The sequence below is a fragment of the Patagioenas fasciata genome, chromosome 2 (genome assembly GCF_037038585.1).
Source record: "Patagioenas fasciata isolate bPatFas1 chromosome 2, bPatFas1.hap1, whole genome shotgun sequence".
Lineage (NCBI taxonomy): Eukaryota > Metazoa > Chordata > Aves > Columbiformes > Columbidae > Patagioenas > Patagioenas fasciata.
Genome location: NC_092521.1, coordinates 44,560,221 through 44,577,212, shown reverse-complemented (window position 1 = coordinate 44,577,212; position 16,992 = coordinate 44,560,221). Strand labels below are relative to the sequence as shown.

The 16,992-nt window shown below is 38.9% G+C and overlaps 1 protein-coding gene and 1 non-coding gene across 2 annotated transcripts; both read left to right on the top strand.

Annotated features, from left to right (window-relative positions):
- The first annotated feature begins 3,897 nt into the window (after positions 1-3,897).
- On the top strand, positions 3,898-3,988 carry TRNAI-UAU (transfer RNA isoleucine (anticodon UAU)). The gene is given in 2 exon segments: positions 3,898-3,935; positions 3,953-3,988. It is a non-coding gene; the product is annotated as a tRNA-Ile (tRNA).
- A 7,937-nt stretch (positions 3,989-11,925) lies between these two features.
- On the top strand, positions 11,926-15,420 carry PPDPFL (pancreatic progenitor cell differentiation and proliferation factor like). The gene is made up of 5 exons (XM_065831568.2): positions 11,926-12,157; positions 12,267-12,363; positions 13,262-13,351; positions 13,443-13,542; positions 13,969-15,420. The coding sequence occupies exons 2-5, from the start codon at positions 12,309-12,311 to the stop codon at positions 13,979-13,981; spliced, it is 258 nt and encodes an 85-aa protein (XP_065687640.1). The 5' UTR covers positions 11,926-12,157; positions 12,267-12,308; the 3' UTR covers positions 13,982-15,420.
- Positions 15,421-16,992: the final 1,572 nt, after the last annotated feature.

Here is a 16,992-nt window from a genome sequence, read left to right as displayed (position 1 = left end):
CAAGCTGTAGCTTATCGTAATGCGTACAGAACACTGCAGATGTAAGAGTGGAGCAGGTAGTGTTCCTATGGGCCCTGTAGTCTGTGCAAAGTAAGAGATGTCTTTTAAAGGAGATATAAGAGCTTGCATTATTGTAGTCATGTCCTTGAGAACTTCATCCTCGACAAAGCAGGAATGTGCCTGAAGCAAACTGAGGGAACTGCAGACACAAACAAGGCACTGCAGCCCAGGGCCTCCTTATTGTGGTCATGGGAACAGTGTTGACAAGGCTTAATTCCGCTTGCTTGCCCTGTGGCATTGCAGATCCATGGAAGAAACACCTGACCAGGTAAATATCTACATGTAAGGTTTCCACATAGCTCAAATGTGTGTGTATATAAAAGACCAGAGCTAATGGCTAATGATGCATTTCCAAGCTTTATTACAGACTTCTTAAGGTTTGAATACTTTCTTTCATATCTTCACTTCTGTAAAAAAGTGTGAAGGTTTTTAGGCTTCTGATAAGATTGTGCCTTTTTCCTCCTACAAACCCAAAATGACAAAAATTACTCTAATAGTCCTTTGGCAAGATGTTGCAAATCTGCAGATGGAATTTGGAGCCATAAGGCAGCCAAGAGATGCTTCTTTCCAAGCTGAGCCTGTTGCCAGTGCAGAGAACAGGGTGAGCCAGATTTCATTTAGTACCTGGAATAGTACATCAGGGAAACCACAGGGAGAGGATTTCATTCATAGGGAACACAACTGCTTCACAGACCCTCTTGTACTTCTGAGGTGCTGCCAGGGCCACCTTGGTGGTCCCTGCTCTTCTGGTGGACACTTACAGTAGTTCCATCTCCTGTTTTTGAGATCCAGTGTTTGTAGGAATCCTTCAGCTTCCAGTGAAGGGTGGCAGGACTGAATTACACCCTTAGCTCATCATTTCTTAACTACAACACAAATGAAATGTTTGACACAGATTAACCACTTGAGTTTAAACAACTCAATAGATAAATCTTAAGTAAATGAATCAAGGGAAATGAAACAATACTTTAAAAATTACCAAAGACTATCTGTTTCAGAACTATCAAAGCTCCTATCAATTTCAAAACCGCTTTGATCCAAATTACTAATAGAACAATATTTTGTAACCATATTTTGTAAGAAAATGGTGAAGATCTGTAATAAGATTTTTCTGAGCTTACTTTTGTCCATTTTTTGTGTTTCTGGCAAACTGAAAAAGTCATTATGCTGTAATAGAAAAGGGTATAATTTTGGACTGTATTATAATTAAAATGAATCAGGTCAATGAACTGTGTCTGAATCACTGCTTTCATACTCAGAAAAGCTGTTTGATTTAAATGGTATTTTATGTCTCTATTAAAGTACTGCACTTTTAGACAAAAAAAAAATCTGAAACTGTTATCTGTGATATACAGACAAAATCACAGTAATTAAGTACATAAAGTTGAGTGTCTGAGCACAGGAATTATTCTTGTTGGCTTTTATCTTCAACTAGCTAACCCTGTTCTATGTGCTGTTGTGACAGATGCACAGCTGTCTTGTGTGCATTTGACTGAAATTCTGCATATTGCAAACTGCATAAAGTCCTTGAAGATTTAAACAATTTAATTTGAACTGCTATTATTTGTGAATGTTTTCTTCAAAAAAGCTAGTTAGAACATAGTACTTTATAATAAAGACACAGGTTTTAAGAGTTAAAATAAAAATAGATGGAGTTTTGAGGATGAATATCTCCAACAACATTCATTAAAAAAGTTAACATTAGGTGTTTGGTGTCCTTGGGTCTCCCAGATGAGAATACAGAGATAAAGGTCTGTTGAAAAACCAAAAAATAACTGTGCCTGGATCCTCAAAGGTATTTATAAATACTTGTCTTGATTTCTGTCCATGCACTGATTCTTCTGAAGGCCAACATTACCGAACTGGTGAGTTATAGAACAGATGTGTAAGAGCTGAAGCCAATGCTGAGAAAAACTACTTTATTCTGGCAGCTTGCCCAACTGTAACCTCTCTGTGCTTGTCCCAGCTCCAATACCCAAGCTCTTTCAGATATGCAGAACTACCTTTCCCCATAGGTGTCTTATGAGAAAAAGGAAAGTATAATGACAAGCTCTTCCTCTTAACAATTATCTCAAACCACGGGCCACTACTTTTCCAGCAGTTCCAAAGTGGCTTACAGTGATTTGGTCAAATACTATGTGGCAGCAGTTCTCCCTCTCAGGCTGACAGTAGCTGTCACATTAACAAGGGACGACAGCCTATGATAAGTGGCTGCAGGATTTTACTCTACGCAGGGAAAAGATAACTACCCTAAATTGCTGACAACGGTTTGTTTTCTCCAAGGTGGAGGGGTGAATATAAACACTTGTAGGCAATTATAAGCTCTTGTCGCCTGGCTGATCTGGAGGAGCTAAGGTGCTGGGAACTCTAGCTGAAGACAAGTGAGATGAATCAAGCAGAAGTGACATTTTGGGGGTTGCATAACTCAGTTCTAGGTATTTCTAGATTCTTTTGCTGAGCTCAAACATGTTATTGTCTGAATTTGTGCTGAAAAAGTTATGTGAAATTAATCCAGTATTTATTCCAGCTTCTTTTGCTCCCATTTTTCTTTGGTCATACAAACAATCGGAGCATGTTTGTTGGTTATGAAAATGGAAGCAAAACAATCACTAATGATGCAAGGATGAAGCCTCAATAATTTTTTTTTACAGTTTGTCACTTCTTATTTACTGAGGATTTAAAGAATTTGTCAGAGATGGAGATAGATAATGCAGGATTTGATTGCATGTCACTTCTGCAAGCACAGGGTAGGTCAAGCCACTATATGGCTCATTTGTGGAAGATAATAAGGTCTTTAAGCATTTAATGGAACTTGTAGACAATTGCAGGTACCAAAGGAAGATAAGTATTTGAAAAGTGTATTTCAGTTTCCATATAAAAATGTCAGAAGGCTTTCTTTTTGTAGTCAGAGTAAGTGTGACATGGATACTGACAGTGTAAATTTTCTGTCTTATGTGTTTATTTTGGCTTTATTTGCTTTTTTTTTTTTTTCTTTTCCTACAGCAATTATGACTAGGTGTGAAGAGATAGCATCTTCTCATTTCTATAGTAATTTGCTCAAGCTGTCAAAATGGATCCACTTAATATCAGTTGCACAGGTGAATTTTATCTCTAGTACTACATGGACATCTATTTCATGTGGAAAGACCTGATGACAGTGACTCATTTTATATGTCAACAAGTAATCATTAGATCACAATCATTATCATCATTGTAAACGGTAACTTTTACTCAACAACAACAAATATATCACTCCTTGAGCTGACAATCTGCAAGTAACAATTTTCTTTCCATTATCAACCATAGTAGTGGTACTGTGTTATCAAAGAGACAGTATTTTGTTTTCTCTAACTGAAGAATGAAATGTATGTGCAGAAAATCAGAGCTAAGACCCACCATTATCCCTGTTTTCAACCTGCCTGATGTCTGTGTTGCAGTGGATATACTTCTACAACAAAGCCTTTGAGAAGTCTGCATCACAACATTTGTGAATTGCTAGTGCAGACCATTGCACTGGACTGTGAATAGACCACAGTTTCAATCGCAGCATCATATCTCTCTTGTCATGTAGGGTCTGTGTTAAGTTTTAGATAAAGCTATGTGAAGGAAACCTCATAGGTGTACACAAATAAGTCCAAAGTTTTAAAATAATTTTTTTTAAACTAGGTAAAAAATAATATTTTTTTATCACAAGGGAGATTTCAGAATATAAGGTGTTTGAATAACACCCTGCAAACGGTTAGTGTGCAAAAAGAAACAAACAGAAAAAGAGATAACAAGTTTGAAATAGTATTTTTTCTGATGAATACAGAGTGATTATTATTACTATTATTGGGAGCTCCAGTGGCGCAATCGGTCAGCGCACGGTACTTATAGGACAGTACATGGAGCAATGCCGAGGTTGTGAGTTCGAGCCTCACCTGGAGCAGGACTTTTATGGGCTCCGGCCACTGTGCCAACCCCCCCACCGCTGCCACCGCCCCCCACCTGCCAGGTTTAACTGCATGAAGTTTAGCAAAGGCAAGTACCAGATTTTGCACCTGGGACATGGTAACCCTGGCTGTACATACAGACTGGGGGACAAGTTGCTGGAGAGCAACTCTGCAGAGAGGGATCTGAGGGTTCCGGTTGATGGTAAGTTGAACATGAGCCAACAGTGTGTCCTGGCAACCAAGAGGGCTGACTGTGTCCTGGGTGCATCAAGCACAGTGTTGCCAGCCAGGCGAGGGAGGTGACTGTCCCACTCTGCTCTGCATTGGTGCGGCCTCACCTGGAACACTGTGTGCAGTTCTGGGCACCACAGCATAAAAAGGATATAAAGCTACTGGAGAGTGCCCAGAGAAGGACTACAAAGATGGTGAAGGGTTTGGAGAAGAAGCTGTATGAGGAGTGGCTAAAGTAATTTGGTTTGTTCAGCTCGGAGAAGAGGAGACTGAGAAGAGACCTCATTGTTGTCTATGGCTTCCTCACAAGGGGAGGTAGAGGGGGTGGTGATGTCTTCTCTCTGGAGACCAATGACAGAACCCAAGGGAATGGAAGGAAGATGTGCCAGGGGAAGTTTAAATTGGACATTAGGAAAAGGTTCTTCACACAGAGGGAGGTGGAGGACTGGAACAGGCTCCCCAGGGAGGTGTCACAGCTTCAAGCCTGACAGTGTTCAAGAAGAGACTAAACAACACCCTCAGACACATGGTATAATTGTGGGGTTGTCATATGCAGGGACAAGAGTTGGACTTGATGATCCCCTTCCAAGTCAGGACATTCTGTGATTCTGCGAGTCTTCTGGAAGCACAGAGTCCGGTCACTATGAGGAGAGAGATCTGTAGCATCAACAGTGTGGTCAGTCTCCCAGTTACCTGAAGGAGATCCCCTCCACCAGCAGCACACAAGTATCAATATCCATTTCTATGTTTCTAGATTAAATTTTATATGAGTCAGTGTCACAGTAAGTAGACAAGCACCTGTCAGTGTTGATCCTGCCATAAGAGGCAGAGGACTGGAGCAACACATTTCAAATCAATTGGTCTTATTTAATTAGCTTGTCTTTAAGACTCATCAAAGAACATAGTAGAAGAAATTCTGGATTAAAGGATTAAAGGACCATTTGCCATTCTTTAATTTCTTCTTCCATATTTCTGGGTTTGTAAATCTGTACTTACACTGTTTTAAACCTGAATCTATTTACCTTTAGTAGCAGTGAATATGACCTCAGATTGTCAAGGCTTGTGGCGTTCAAACAGTGGATCCTTACACAGACCAGCCTATTGTATCTACATTATACTTTGGTGGGGTGTTTGTGTGTTCTCATTGCAGAATCTGGTAATCTGCCTACTAATCCCAAACTATCTGCTTCGTGCAAACTCTGGGACCATGAAGGGCATTGGAAAGAAGAGACCCCGTCCTCTACGGTTACGCTGGATTCACCAGCAAGAAAGCTAAGAGCTATGATTACGGATCTTCCATCATGGCCATCTGTGCCACAGTGAAAGAACTAGTCAAACCAAGATTGGTGGATAAATTCCTTCTTCTCCCACTAATACATTTCACCAGGGAGGAATCATATTTTTTTCCTGCTTTGAGCAGGAAGGTCTTTCTCCATTTAGTCTGACTAAAAGTTGTGGCTTCCAGATCTCAGGGTCTGGCATGCCTGAACAGAATACCTCTAACTGTTAAGGCAAAGTTTTCAGTTCACAAACACAGTGTCTATGTGGAACTACATTGTTTTTTCTGAAAGCCATTCTCATCCTTTTGGAGTTTCTCTCTCTGCTCTTTATGTTGTCTTCTAGTTTTGGACCCTGAACTCCATGGGAGCTGACGGTAATGCCTTGCAGCAGGTGGTCATGCAAAGAGGTGAAGCTTTAGGAGCCCTAAAATTACTTTGAAAAAAAAGAGTGATCGATGTACCTTTAACAGCTCAAACATGTTTATTTAAACAGAAAAAGCGAAGACCAGGTCAAACACCAAAAACAAACTTAGAGAAGCAAAACAAGGTAAGAAAACAAGAGCATGCAGATAAGATGCACAGTATATAGCCAAACACAACATGTAATAGCAAATAATGCACAAATTTGGACAAAATTGTTCCCAGCCATAAACAGGAGGATACATAGACAGGGGGACCTGAAGAAGCCCCTCATCTTCTTTCCTCAGTTCCAAATGCTACCAGCTGTGGCTTCATTCCCAGTGAGATAAGTTTGTTGTTGCCGTAAATTCTCCTGAGATGCTGGGAATTTTTATCTTGAGAGGTACCCAACTTGGCTACCTTTGTTTTTTTTCATGGAGGCTACTTCAAGTGCATTGTCTATATGTCATACCTAGAGGCTCAGCAACAGTGTCAAGTAGGACTGAAGCTGGGACTGATGGTTTCCCAAAGAAGCTGCTTATCTGGCCCTTTTCTCTCCTTTTTACTCCCAAGCTGTCACAGAAGAAGGGATTGGCAGTGCCTACTCTCTAATTTTTCCTTGCTGACATGTTACATATTTCAGGCAGAAAGCCTTCTCTAGTTGTCTGAATGTGACTGTGTGCCAGCTCTTGCTGTGCTGGAAGATTTGGCACTGGGGGTGTAGAGGCAGCTTTGCAGCAGCCTGAGCAAAAGACTTCCCACCAGCAGCATCTGTGGAAGTGGGAACAGTAACCATATTAGATTCATTAAGATCTAATCTAAATAAATGAATTAACTGAACCCTAATTAGCTACATACATCCTGATGTTAAACATGCTAAGTTTGTAAATGGATGCCTAGCAGAGATCCACTTGTTTGCAGGCTTATTGGGCTCTGGACCTCTTACATCAGCCACCAGTGAGGTCATATTAAATTAGATAACTATTAAATGAATGCCAGGGAACCTTATCAGGGAACAGAACATGATAGTCTGTACTCGTAAAATGTTAGAAAGGTCCTGAAATGGCTTAGGATGTTCCTCAGCTCTGCCCCCAAAAATTCCTAGGCAGCTTGGAATTTAATATACTTCTTCACAGACTGTTTTAGATGTAACCATATTATTTTGCAGTATAAAACAGTGTGGATATAGGCCATTGCATACCAGTTTTCTTCAGGGCTAAAAAATGGTCCCAAGCATATTTAAATTACTGGTACAGACAAACTATTAGTTGTATGGGAGTCTAGAAAAAATGGCAGAATCCCTGGTCAATCCTAACGATGTTTGTACTTCTGAGGCTGCCTGGTTAAAGTGTGGGAAAAAGAAATAACAAGCATAGTGAACTGAGGATCTGGCCTGTCATGTGAGAAATCCTACACTGTCAGTGTTCCTCCACTGTGCCTCTCCGCAGCCTGGTCTGATTTATGAGTGAATTAAGACTTTCAGGTTTCTTCAGGTGTCCTTGTATAAAATGAAGCAGGTATATGAGACACATAATGACATGTGTATGTGTTTATTGCAATGGAGCAGTTTGAGACATACAAGAACATGCTGTGTGTACTTACTATACAGTGGCTTTGGAGGAGACAAAAGTGCTGTGAAGGAGAACAAGATGATAGAATAATGAGTCATCTACATGGGGCTACTTAGTCCTCCTGATAATATGACTTTCACTAAATCACAGGACATTTGTGACTTAGGTAGAGCTAAGGCAATTGTCGTTTTTCTTATTTCTAGGCGTGAACTCCCACTCACTGCAGCAGAATAAGCTCCTGCAGCAGTGTATGCTTGAAAGTTCAATTCCTTCCCAGAAGCTCGTGTATGAAAAATTTCAGACAGGTCCTTTGTCACCTTCAGGACAGTTCTGTGGGCTGGGCTGTAAATTCTACTGGTGTGATCAGGCAGGCAGACATTTCTCCAGCATCCTAACCACCCTCACTGTACTCAGTATAATATTAGCATTGGGGTTCAGGAGATGGGGCGGGGGCATGGGAGATGAGAGTGACAACCCCATCAGAGAGACCACAGATCACCTGACTACAGGGTATAACCACCTTACCTTGTAGGGCTCCTACACACTTTAATGGCATAACCTGTCCTCACAGTCAGTTCTAACCCAGCTGCACAAGTGTACTATCCTTGACTTCTTAAATTTGAAAAGGTTCTGCTCTGTGATGTGGATGCTGGCCTGGGCCAGCTCTGTTGCTAGGTGAATGGGAAATTTTCCAGCTGCAAAATTATGAGTATGTGCTTCTTGTTCACAAGCTCCTTGATTCCTTTTGCACCTCATGCTGCTCCATCCTGAGCATCTGGCCTGGTGACAGGGCAACTAGCCGAGAAATGAGGATGGCAAGGATGTCACATCTCAGTGCTAAGGAATGCTGGCTACACACTGTGAGGCATAAGCACCTTCTAAGATGCCTTCGCGGAGCTGCAGAGGTGTCAGGTTATATTCAGTCTGGTGAGGCTGAGTCCATGCTATTTGCAAGGACAGATTGAGAGTAGATATAGAAGTGAATGAAAGCAGAGTCTGTGTATGTCCATCAAAATGCAACAGTGCTGTTTACAACAACTAGAAAAAGTGGATGCCATGCAATGAATGTTAATTTGAACCAAAATAAACAAGAATACTAAAATACGCATGATTTAGGCCTTGCACCTGTGTACTGGATGGGAAATTGAATAGCAAGCTAACTCTTCTCATGTCTATACATCAATCAATCTCCAGGGACATATTGAAGCGGTTTATAAACATGCCTATGATTCAATTTTGCTTTATTCAATTATATCACATTAAGTTACATATTCTATTTTGTCGGAATACAATTTATAACCCTCATAGTTGGTCATACTGGAATTTTAAGGCTTCTTCTTTGGAATACCTGAGAGATGAAACAACAAAGAATCCAAGTATTCATATGCTGCCTTAGAAATATATAAAAGGTGTAGCTTGCTGGAAGAATTTTAACAAGCTTATGTAGCTTGTATCTGAACCTAAAGAAATATGTGTCTCAGTTAAATGCTAAATACAGCTAAAATGACATACATTAAAATGTCTTTGTTTTCTTATGAGTGTAGTGCTACACAGGACATGGAACTGAATCAAGAGAAACTCGTAACAGCTTTTGAAAACTTGATATATTTAACTGTAAATGCGTAAAGTTGTACCAACAATTTAGCAATGTGCATAGTTTTTTCCAGTATCTTAGCAGTGCAGTTTATAGGTCAAATTTTTTCACTACTTTTGCTGATGCTTTAGGCACTATGCATCATTCAGAAGTGCACTACATGGAGTCTAGAGTTCAGTGCCCTTTCAGTGTCATCTCATCTGATATCTTAAATTATCAGGAACAAAAAGAAAATATTTTTCTCTTCATTAAATATCTTTTTTTTCATGTATTCCATTCATATTTGTAGTAAGTATTTAAAAAAATAGCAATAATAGTAATAATAATAATAAAAAGAAGAACAAGAAGAAGAAAAAGTGCCAAAACTGCCAGTAAGCAATAACTTCACTACTGGGAGTGGTGTTTGCTAGAAAGCTGATGATTTTCAGTGATGCCACGCAATGCAGCAGTAAAGAGAAAGGCTTTTTTTGTCTTTTCTGTGCTCAGGCTGTCCCTAACAGCTCTATGGCCCCATGTCTCTTTCGCAGACCACATACAACATAAATTTCCATTCTCCTGCCACCTTGCACATTGCCATATAATTCTTCATTAATTGCTCAATATTTGAAGAGTATAGCAGATAAATGAAAAGGGTAAGTGATAACACTACTCCTTGGAAGTAGCTAACAAACCAAGCAGGTTTTGAGAACTGATTTTTGCATAGGGAAGGTTTGTTACTTTACATAGGGGAGCTACTTAATTCCTTTAATGAAAGCCTCTTTTTACAGACTCCTTTCAAAATATGATAGTACAAGTATGCAAAATAATTCGTTGAGACAGTGAATACTTAGAGGTACTGAAAGATAAATGAAGGAAACATTTCTGAAATTTTGCTGAAAATGTTAACACATCCATTACAAAATACTACCCAGAGAAGTTCAGTCTTCTCACATAGAGTCATCCTGTCATATAAAGACATGTTTCCCTTCAGATGAGAGTGATTTATACTTTCTGTACAAAATTTGATTGAAATATTGATTGTGAATAGGTAATAAGACTGGGCAAAGAAAACATGTAAAATCTGCTCTTCCAGAAGCTTGGGAGGAGTGAACATTCTACCCTCGTGTGTCAAAAACGTACCTTTCTGCATATGCATGTGGAGAGATACTTTCATTGAAGTTGTTCACATCTGTCTAAACATTAATGTCAGAGTAGCCATATAGTCATTAAATTGACACAGCCATGAAGCAACACTGTACAATTTCCCATGCTACACTACTCTTCCACAAGGTTAAGCAAAAAGGAAAAGTAAAAAAAAATCACAAAAGTGCATGGAAGAAAGCACCCAAAATATGTGCTCAAAAATGTTGTAATCATGCTCACAGATATTCCAAGAACTGAAAGAATAGCTAAGTTTAGTAGATATACCTTATCTAGTGAATAATTAACAGGTCAGCTTCAAGGTGAAGCTCAATATAAACTATTCTTTTGTTTTTGTTGTTGTGACTGAGATTTTTTTACTTCTAATATCTGAAAGAGAGTTATACCAAGTAATCCTGGCATGATTGGGTGGGAAATTCATTCATTTAATTGGTCATACTGATTTAATTTTTAAATTCAAGTTATACTTTTGATAAGTATCCATGATTCATTAGATGACATATAATTTAATGTTTAGTCCATTTTATAGCTATGCATACACAAATGTTACATGAACACTTATTAAGGTCGCAATAATAATCAAAAGGCTGAAAATGTTCCTTCTTTAAATGTATTTTTATAAAATTGGGGGTTATGTACTATCTATTTAATAGGAGCCCTGCCTCTTTTGCCAGAAAGCATGGATATGAACTGAGTTTCTGAAGTTAAGCAGATTATAAAGTGCATTTAGTAGGACTTCTTCCATATGTGTGATAGAAGTAGAAAAGTGAGTAAGGAATGCAGCAAAGGCTTCCAGGGAGAAAAGAATGTGTCAGTGGTCAAGGCAATTGAATGCTGTCTTGAAAGCTGAATTATAACCTTGCCCCTGAGTTCGTAATTAATGCTGTGTGAGTTACTTACATTTATCATAGGTGGCCACTAACCAGTTTTTTCAACGTCTAATGAGACTCTGATTTATCAAAGTGCTGAGTATTTAAATTTGGATCTGAAGAGAATGAGAGCTATAAGTGGGTAAATGAAGTGTGGTATTGTGCTAAATATATAAAAAAATGAAAACCTAAACTGCTTTCATATGAGACACCTAAGCTTGGTGTATTTTTTTTTTATCTTAGCTCTTTTGGATCTCAGGATTCCCACTTTTTTACTGAAGATAATAGCATGCCTTGGTTTTGCATCATTTGAGATAGGATACACTACTCAAGTAGTCAGATATTTTGCAGCAAAATGGTATCACACACCACACATGGCCACGTTCTTTCCCACAACTCCTCCTGTGTAAAAGTATTTATTTGTGGAGCAGGAACAATTCAAAGAGTCAAAACTGTTAATTTTTCTGTTGGCAACTCTGAAAGGTGAATTAACATATTGTAGGACAAGTTTTGCCATGAGATAGGATTACAATTTAGAGTTGTGCATTTATCTATGGGAAGAAAAATCTTACTCATTCTATCTGGCACTTAGTTCCAACCTTACCAAAACTTTAGATGATCACAGGTTTCACTTATTACTGTGAGACTGGAAATCACTGCTTCGACTTCACTTTCTCTAGTGTATGTGTATAGTAATATGGATATTTGTCATCAAAATAAAAATCTCTGCTGAAACAAGTACCTGTCTGTTTCAGCCCCTTTAATACTTCCCCACAGGGGTGAGAATCATTAATTAACTCAGCAGCTCTTAGTCCCTACTTAATGCACTCCAGAAAAGTGCTCAGAGATGGCAGTCGGGATGAGGTACCCAGGTGACCAGGACGCAGAGCCGGCGACCTGCTGCTGTGCGGCAGCATGACGGGTGCTGGCTCCGTCCCGTCTCGCCACACCGCCCCCGGGGCGGGTCGCCCGCCGCCGCGGCCCATATAGGGACGGCCCGGGGGGCCGGAGGTACTGACTGCGGAGGAGAAGAGCGATCCCGGTCCTCCCTCTGGACCTCTGCTTTCCCTGGGCGACGCAGGTGAGCCACCGGGACCGGGGAGCAGCTGCGGCGGTGTCGGGGAACCCGGGCCCGCTCTTCTCCACCGGGCGACGCTTCCCCTCGGTGTAACGCGTTGTTCCCCCCGCAGGCTCCTCCCGGAGAGAGGTGGTGTTCTCGTCGCGTCGCTGCCATGGCCTCGGTACCCTCCGCCGGCTGCCTGTTGGCCAAGAACCAGTATTACAGAAGTGAGTGCTCGGGGGAGGACGGGAGTTGCCTGGGGGGTTTTTCTGGAGAAGGGAGGTTGAGCACCCCTCCATACGCACCCTGCCCCCGAGTCCGTGTCCGGATTGTTATCATTTATGAAAAAATCAGAAAGTGCTTAAGGTGGTTTCTGGATGATATGAAGGCAAAAGGGTGTCTTTGTCTAGTAGTTTTTAGTTTCTTGGAGATTCTTTCATTATGACAAGGAGCTTCAGTTTTAATGAGCATCTGGTTTGTTGGGGGTTTGTTTGGGGTTTTGTTGGTTGTTTTTTTTTAATAACATTTTAAAACATGACAGAAAAAGCATTAGCCCAGAAAGTTATGGTTTCTAGTTGTACTTCATGTCTACTTTGCATGCTTAGAACACAAAACCAACTCACAATTTTGTTCCTAAATATGTGAGATAGTCACAGGTTTGAGATTACATCTGGTGTGTTAGGATCCCTTTACACAGCATGAACATTGTAATGTGATTACAGTATTTAGTTATATCATAATGGGAAGTATAGTAATCAGGTTATTTTGGAGTGGAATATTCAAGAATAGACTCATTTGCTTTGTTAGCGATGTGTACATGATCATAAGATTTGTCACTGGTTTCAGTGAGAGTTATGCAAACAGATCTCAGAATGCTTTTAAGTAAAGAGTAGGTAGACTAAGAAATATACATTATTTACATTTTTCCACGACTGTTGTTTATATAAAAAGTTTAAGTTATAGAAGTTATGCTTTGTAGCAAGGTAAATTTACCTTTTAGATTGCTTTCTCCAAGATAGCAGTAAGTCTGAACAAATTCTTGGCATGGAAATAGTGTACTCTCTTGAAACTTTTTTTTTTTTTTAAAAAAACAACTGTATGTGTGTATCTGTTTTCTATGAACAGCAACACAGAACTCTGAATCCAGTGTTTCTCCCAGCTCCTCCTGCTATTTGGATCCTGTGAACCTTACAGACCAGGACAAAGCATTTAATGGTATCGTTCTCTTCTTTCAAACAGTATTTGGGGTTTGCCTGTTTGTTATTCAGACAGTGTCTAATGGTGTGGGCTTTTTCTCCTTTGGCAGAGTTACCTGAATTAGTTGATAAATATTGGTGGATAAAAAGCTTTTTTCATTGTGAAACATCTCCACCAAATGTTGGCAGAAAAACACTATCAGCAAGCAGGTGAGTCCTGTTTTTTAAATGAAAGGGATAACTTACTCTTTCAATTTTCTTATTAGTAAAAGTGTTAGTAAATAAGTTGTAGTTAGTGAAAATGGTCTGGGGAGTGCATTTTTTTTTCTTTTAATTTAAATAAAAGGTACCATAAGAAGAGTAGGGCTATAGAAGCTTCCCATGTTTTCATTTTAATAAGTGAATGCATATGCTACTTGACATTCAGCAGGTCCTAATGTCTATAACTGTTCTGCATTTATAGTGATATTGATTTAATCCTCTTTCTACAGCATTGGTGCACCCATTTATGCAGTTTACTCATTTTACTTTATGTTAAAAAGTTGATATGAATGTGTTCAAAAATACTTAGGCAGATAAATATCTTTGAGGAAAATATAAACACACTCATGACTTTTTTAATATATATTTCCGCAGTACCAACAGTTGAATGTGACAGCATGCTGGCTTTACTGACTGAGACACTACATACAGACTTCTTTTTCCACGAGGCTTGGGATCTTCCTAGTGTCTGGGTTCTGCTGCAAGAAGAAAACAAAAACTCTAGAAGGGTGGAAAACTGTATTTTCAAAATATTTGTCAGTAGCTTAAATGACATGGCCTAATGGACATGCCTGTGTCTTCCTTGTTTATTAGAGTTGCTATAATTTGAGATGCCTCTTTAATGGAAGTTACTTGGATTAAGTATCCTGATGACATACCTGGATAGCTAGTGAAAAATGACAGTAAAAGGAGAAGCGTGTGTACTGAATGACTTTACAGTAGACAATAGTGTTAAGTTTTACCTTTACAATATCAGCTCTATTGGCAGTCACACTGATGTCAACAAGATTCAAGCATATAGTCCAGGGTAGGTAGTAAGCTCTGTGGCACAAGTTTTTCATTGAGCATTTGTGTACCAGTTACATGGAGTAAGTTTACAAGATAATAATATTAATAGCTTTACTTTCAGAAAGCCCAGTTATACAAAGAAACAGTAATCAGTTTGGTCTCTTTGTGTGAGCAGGGTGTGTAAATCCCCATCTCAAATACTCAGGTACAACTCTCATTCATAGGTATGCATGTTGGTATTTGTGGGTGGAATAGAAGAGAGACAAGAAACCAGTAATCCTAGTGAACACTGACCTTAATCAGAGCTGATCCTCCTAGCTCTGTTTTAGATTACTCTCACCTGCTTTGCTGCAACCTAAAGTACTATTTGTTCTCAAGTGACTAATCCTGTCAATATTCCCTGCTGTCTGTCAGTTTAGTTACATGCTAGGTCTGGCAAAGCATTCAACTCAAAGTAATCACATTACTGTTATTAACCAAATCTACCTTTGTGATTCATGCTCTTGAAAGATACTGTATCGTAGCTTTGTTTGGTTTTCAGTGTTGCAAAGCAGTATATCAGATTGTGTATTCTACTGACTATGACTTAAGTGCATCAGAGATCATAGAAAATAACAAGTATTTGGCTGGATGATATAATTTCTGTAAATTACCTATGCAACTTTTTGATGTACTGTCACTAAACCTACCTAACATTTGTCCATCACTGGGTGAACTAACAATAGTAAATGTTAGTATAGCGAATATTTTTCATTATAGGCAGATGGTTGTCATGGTTATGCATAGAACTCCAAAGTGTATTAAGTGACTGCTTCAGGAAGCTTACAGTTTCAGTGGAGACAGCAAATACATGGCACAAGACAACAGCAAAAGCAACAATTCTGAAAAGATAGTTTCAGGAGTTTTAAATTGACTTATGTATTTTACTTTACTGCTGCTATGCAGTTTCATGTTTCTTTTTTCTCTAAGTGTACAGAAATAACTATTCTATTTTTTTTATCCTAAGATTTTTTTTTATTAATAAAGATTTAATTGATATTTGGTCTGACTTATTTTTGGCCTCTAGTAACAAACTGGTCTTTGGTGTTGATTGTGGTGCATTTGATGAGTGGTTTTGGATGTGTGGTGTGTTGTGGTGGGGGTTTGTTTGTGGGTGTGGTTTTGTGTGGGGGGTGTGTGGTGTTTTTTGTTTTTTTTTAAATAGTGGAGAATTAGTAAAATTTAAATTTACCAGATAAGTGTGTGTGTTGCTTAAAGTCTGATGTCAGGTTAAAAAGGAATAATGTAAGACCTTAACACCTTTGTCTGTAACATCGTGGTGTGAAGGAGGGGAAAAATGCTCAGACAGCTTGCTGAATGAAAACAATTTTGACTTAAAGCCATAGAAAAAAGAAATTATGTAGCCCTTATTGTACATGAGAAATACAGGATTCAGAAACATTGGAAAATTGTGATAACAAGCTTCTATGTTGTGCTATGAGCTGAAGCTGCTTCCATTCTTCTATAGTTAGAAAGTGGGCTGCAGAACATGCTGATAAGCTGGTAAGACCCACAAAAAAGTCTACTTTTGTGTGTGGTAGTTTGTTTGGTTTTTGTTGTGGGAAGTCTGGAAGAACAAGAGGAGGAGGACTGCATATTATTTGCTTTCATCTGTTTAAGCTCTATGAACTAATCTTTGTAACAGTGTTATGATGATGGAAAACTCTTCTGGAGAGGTGCCCTTGTCATCCCCCTAATCTCTTACTGTGGTCAGCTCAGCACTGGAGCAGCACCAGTGCTAGATTATAGTTATTTGTGCCAGGTCTTTGAAGCATAGTTACTGTGCAATGGATCAACTCTCTTAAGTAACACCTAATGCTGCTATGACAAATTTGTAGAAGAATACTTGCTATGAAAGGGCTGCATTTTGATCTATCATCATAATAAGGAAATATCAATTTTCTTTGATTAAATGTCAATATAATTAACTTTTTTTTTGGAGGGGGAAAAGCCAAAAATTAAATGACTTTAAGAGAAGGTGAAAGAAGTACGGAGGGTAAACTATACTTGTATAGCTTGAATGCAGCTTAGAATTAGGAGGAAAACAAACAAACAAACAAAAAAACCCAGGAGAAAATATGTGTGTGTGTATATATATATACACTATGTATAGTGGATGGACAATAGTAAGGATTAACTGTAAGGACTATAGCTTTTGCTATGAAACAAGGGTTTTTTAGTATACTAGCCTTTTTTCTGCAGAATCAAGTGTGATAAATGGACCCATTTAAATAAACAGGTTTTCAAGATGAGAATGATCAGCAAATCAAACTGTAAAATCAAACTCAATTTGAGTTACTTGGAATAAATAATTTTTTTCTAATACATGCAGTGATTAAGACTCCCATAACCAATGTGTGTTAGCATTCCTTTGTAACTTCTTTGGAAGAGTCATTTCTGTTTGTGATATTACAACATTCTGTTATTTTAAAGTGTGTGCAAATATTTTTTTTTTCCTCCTCTCCATTATATTAACTAAGCATGCATTATTTCTTTTTGGAAGAAGACTCTGTCTTATTTTCACTTCTCAGCTCTTCTGCAAAGGAAAACCCAAGCAGAGTTCATTCAGAC

Excerpts from the sequence above, each read along its gene's own strand:
- PPDPFL (XM_065831568.2), top strand. The coding sequence starts at position 12,309 with ATGGCCTCGGTACCCTCCGCCGGCTGCCTGTTGGCCAAGAACCAGTAT. Across the intron at positions 12,364-13,261 it reads CAAGAACCAGTATTACAGAA|CAACACAGAACTCTGAATCC; the intron begins GTGAGTGCTCGG and ends TTCTATGAACAG. Across the intron at positions 13,352-13,442 it reads CCAGGACAAAGCATTTAATG|AGTTACCTGAATTAGTTGAT; the intron begins GTATCGTTCTCT and ends CTCCTTTGGCAG.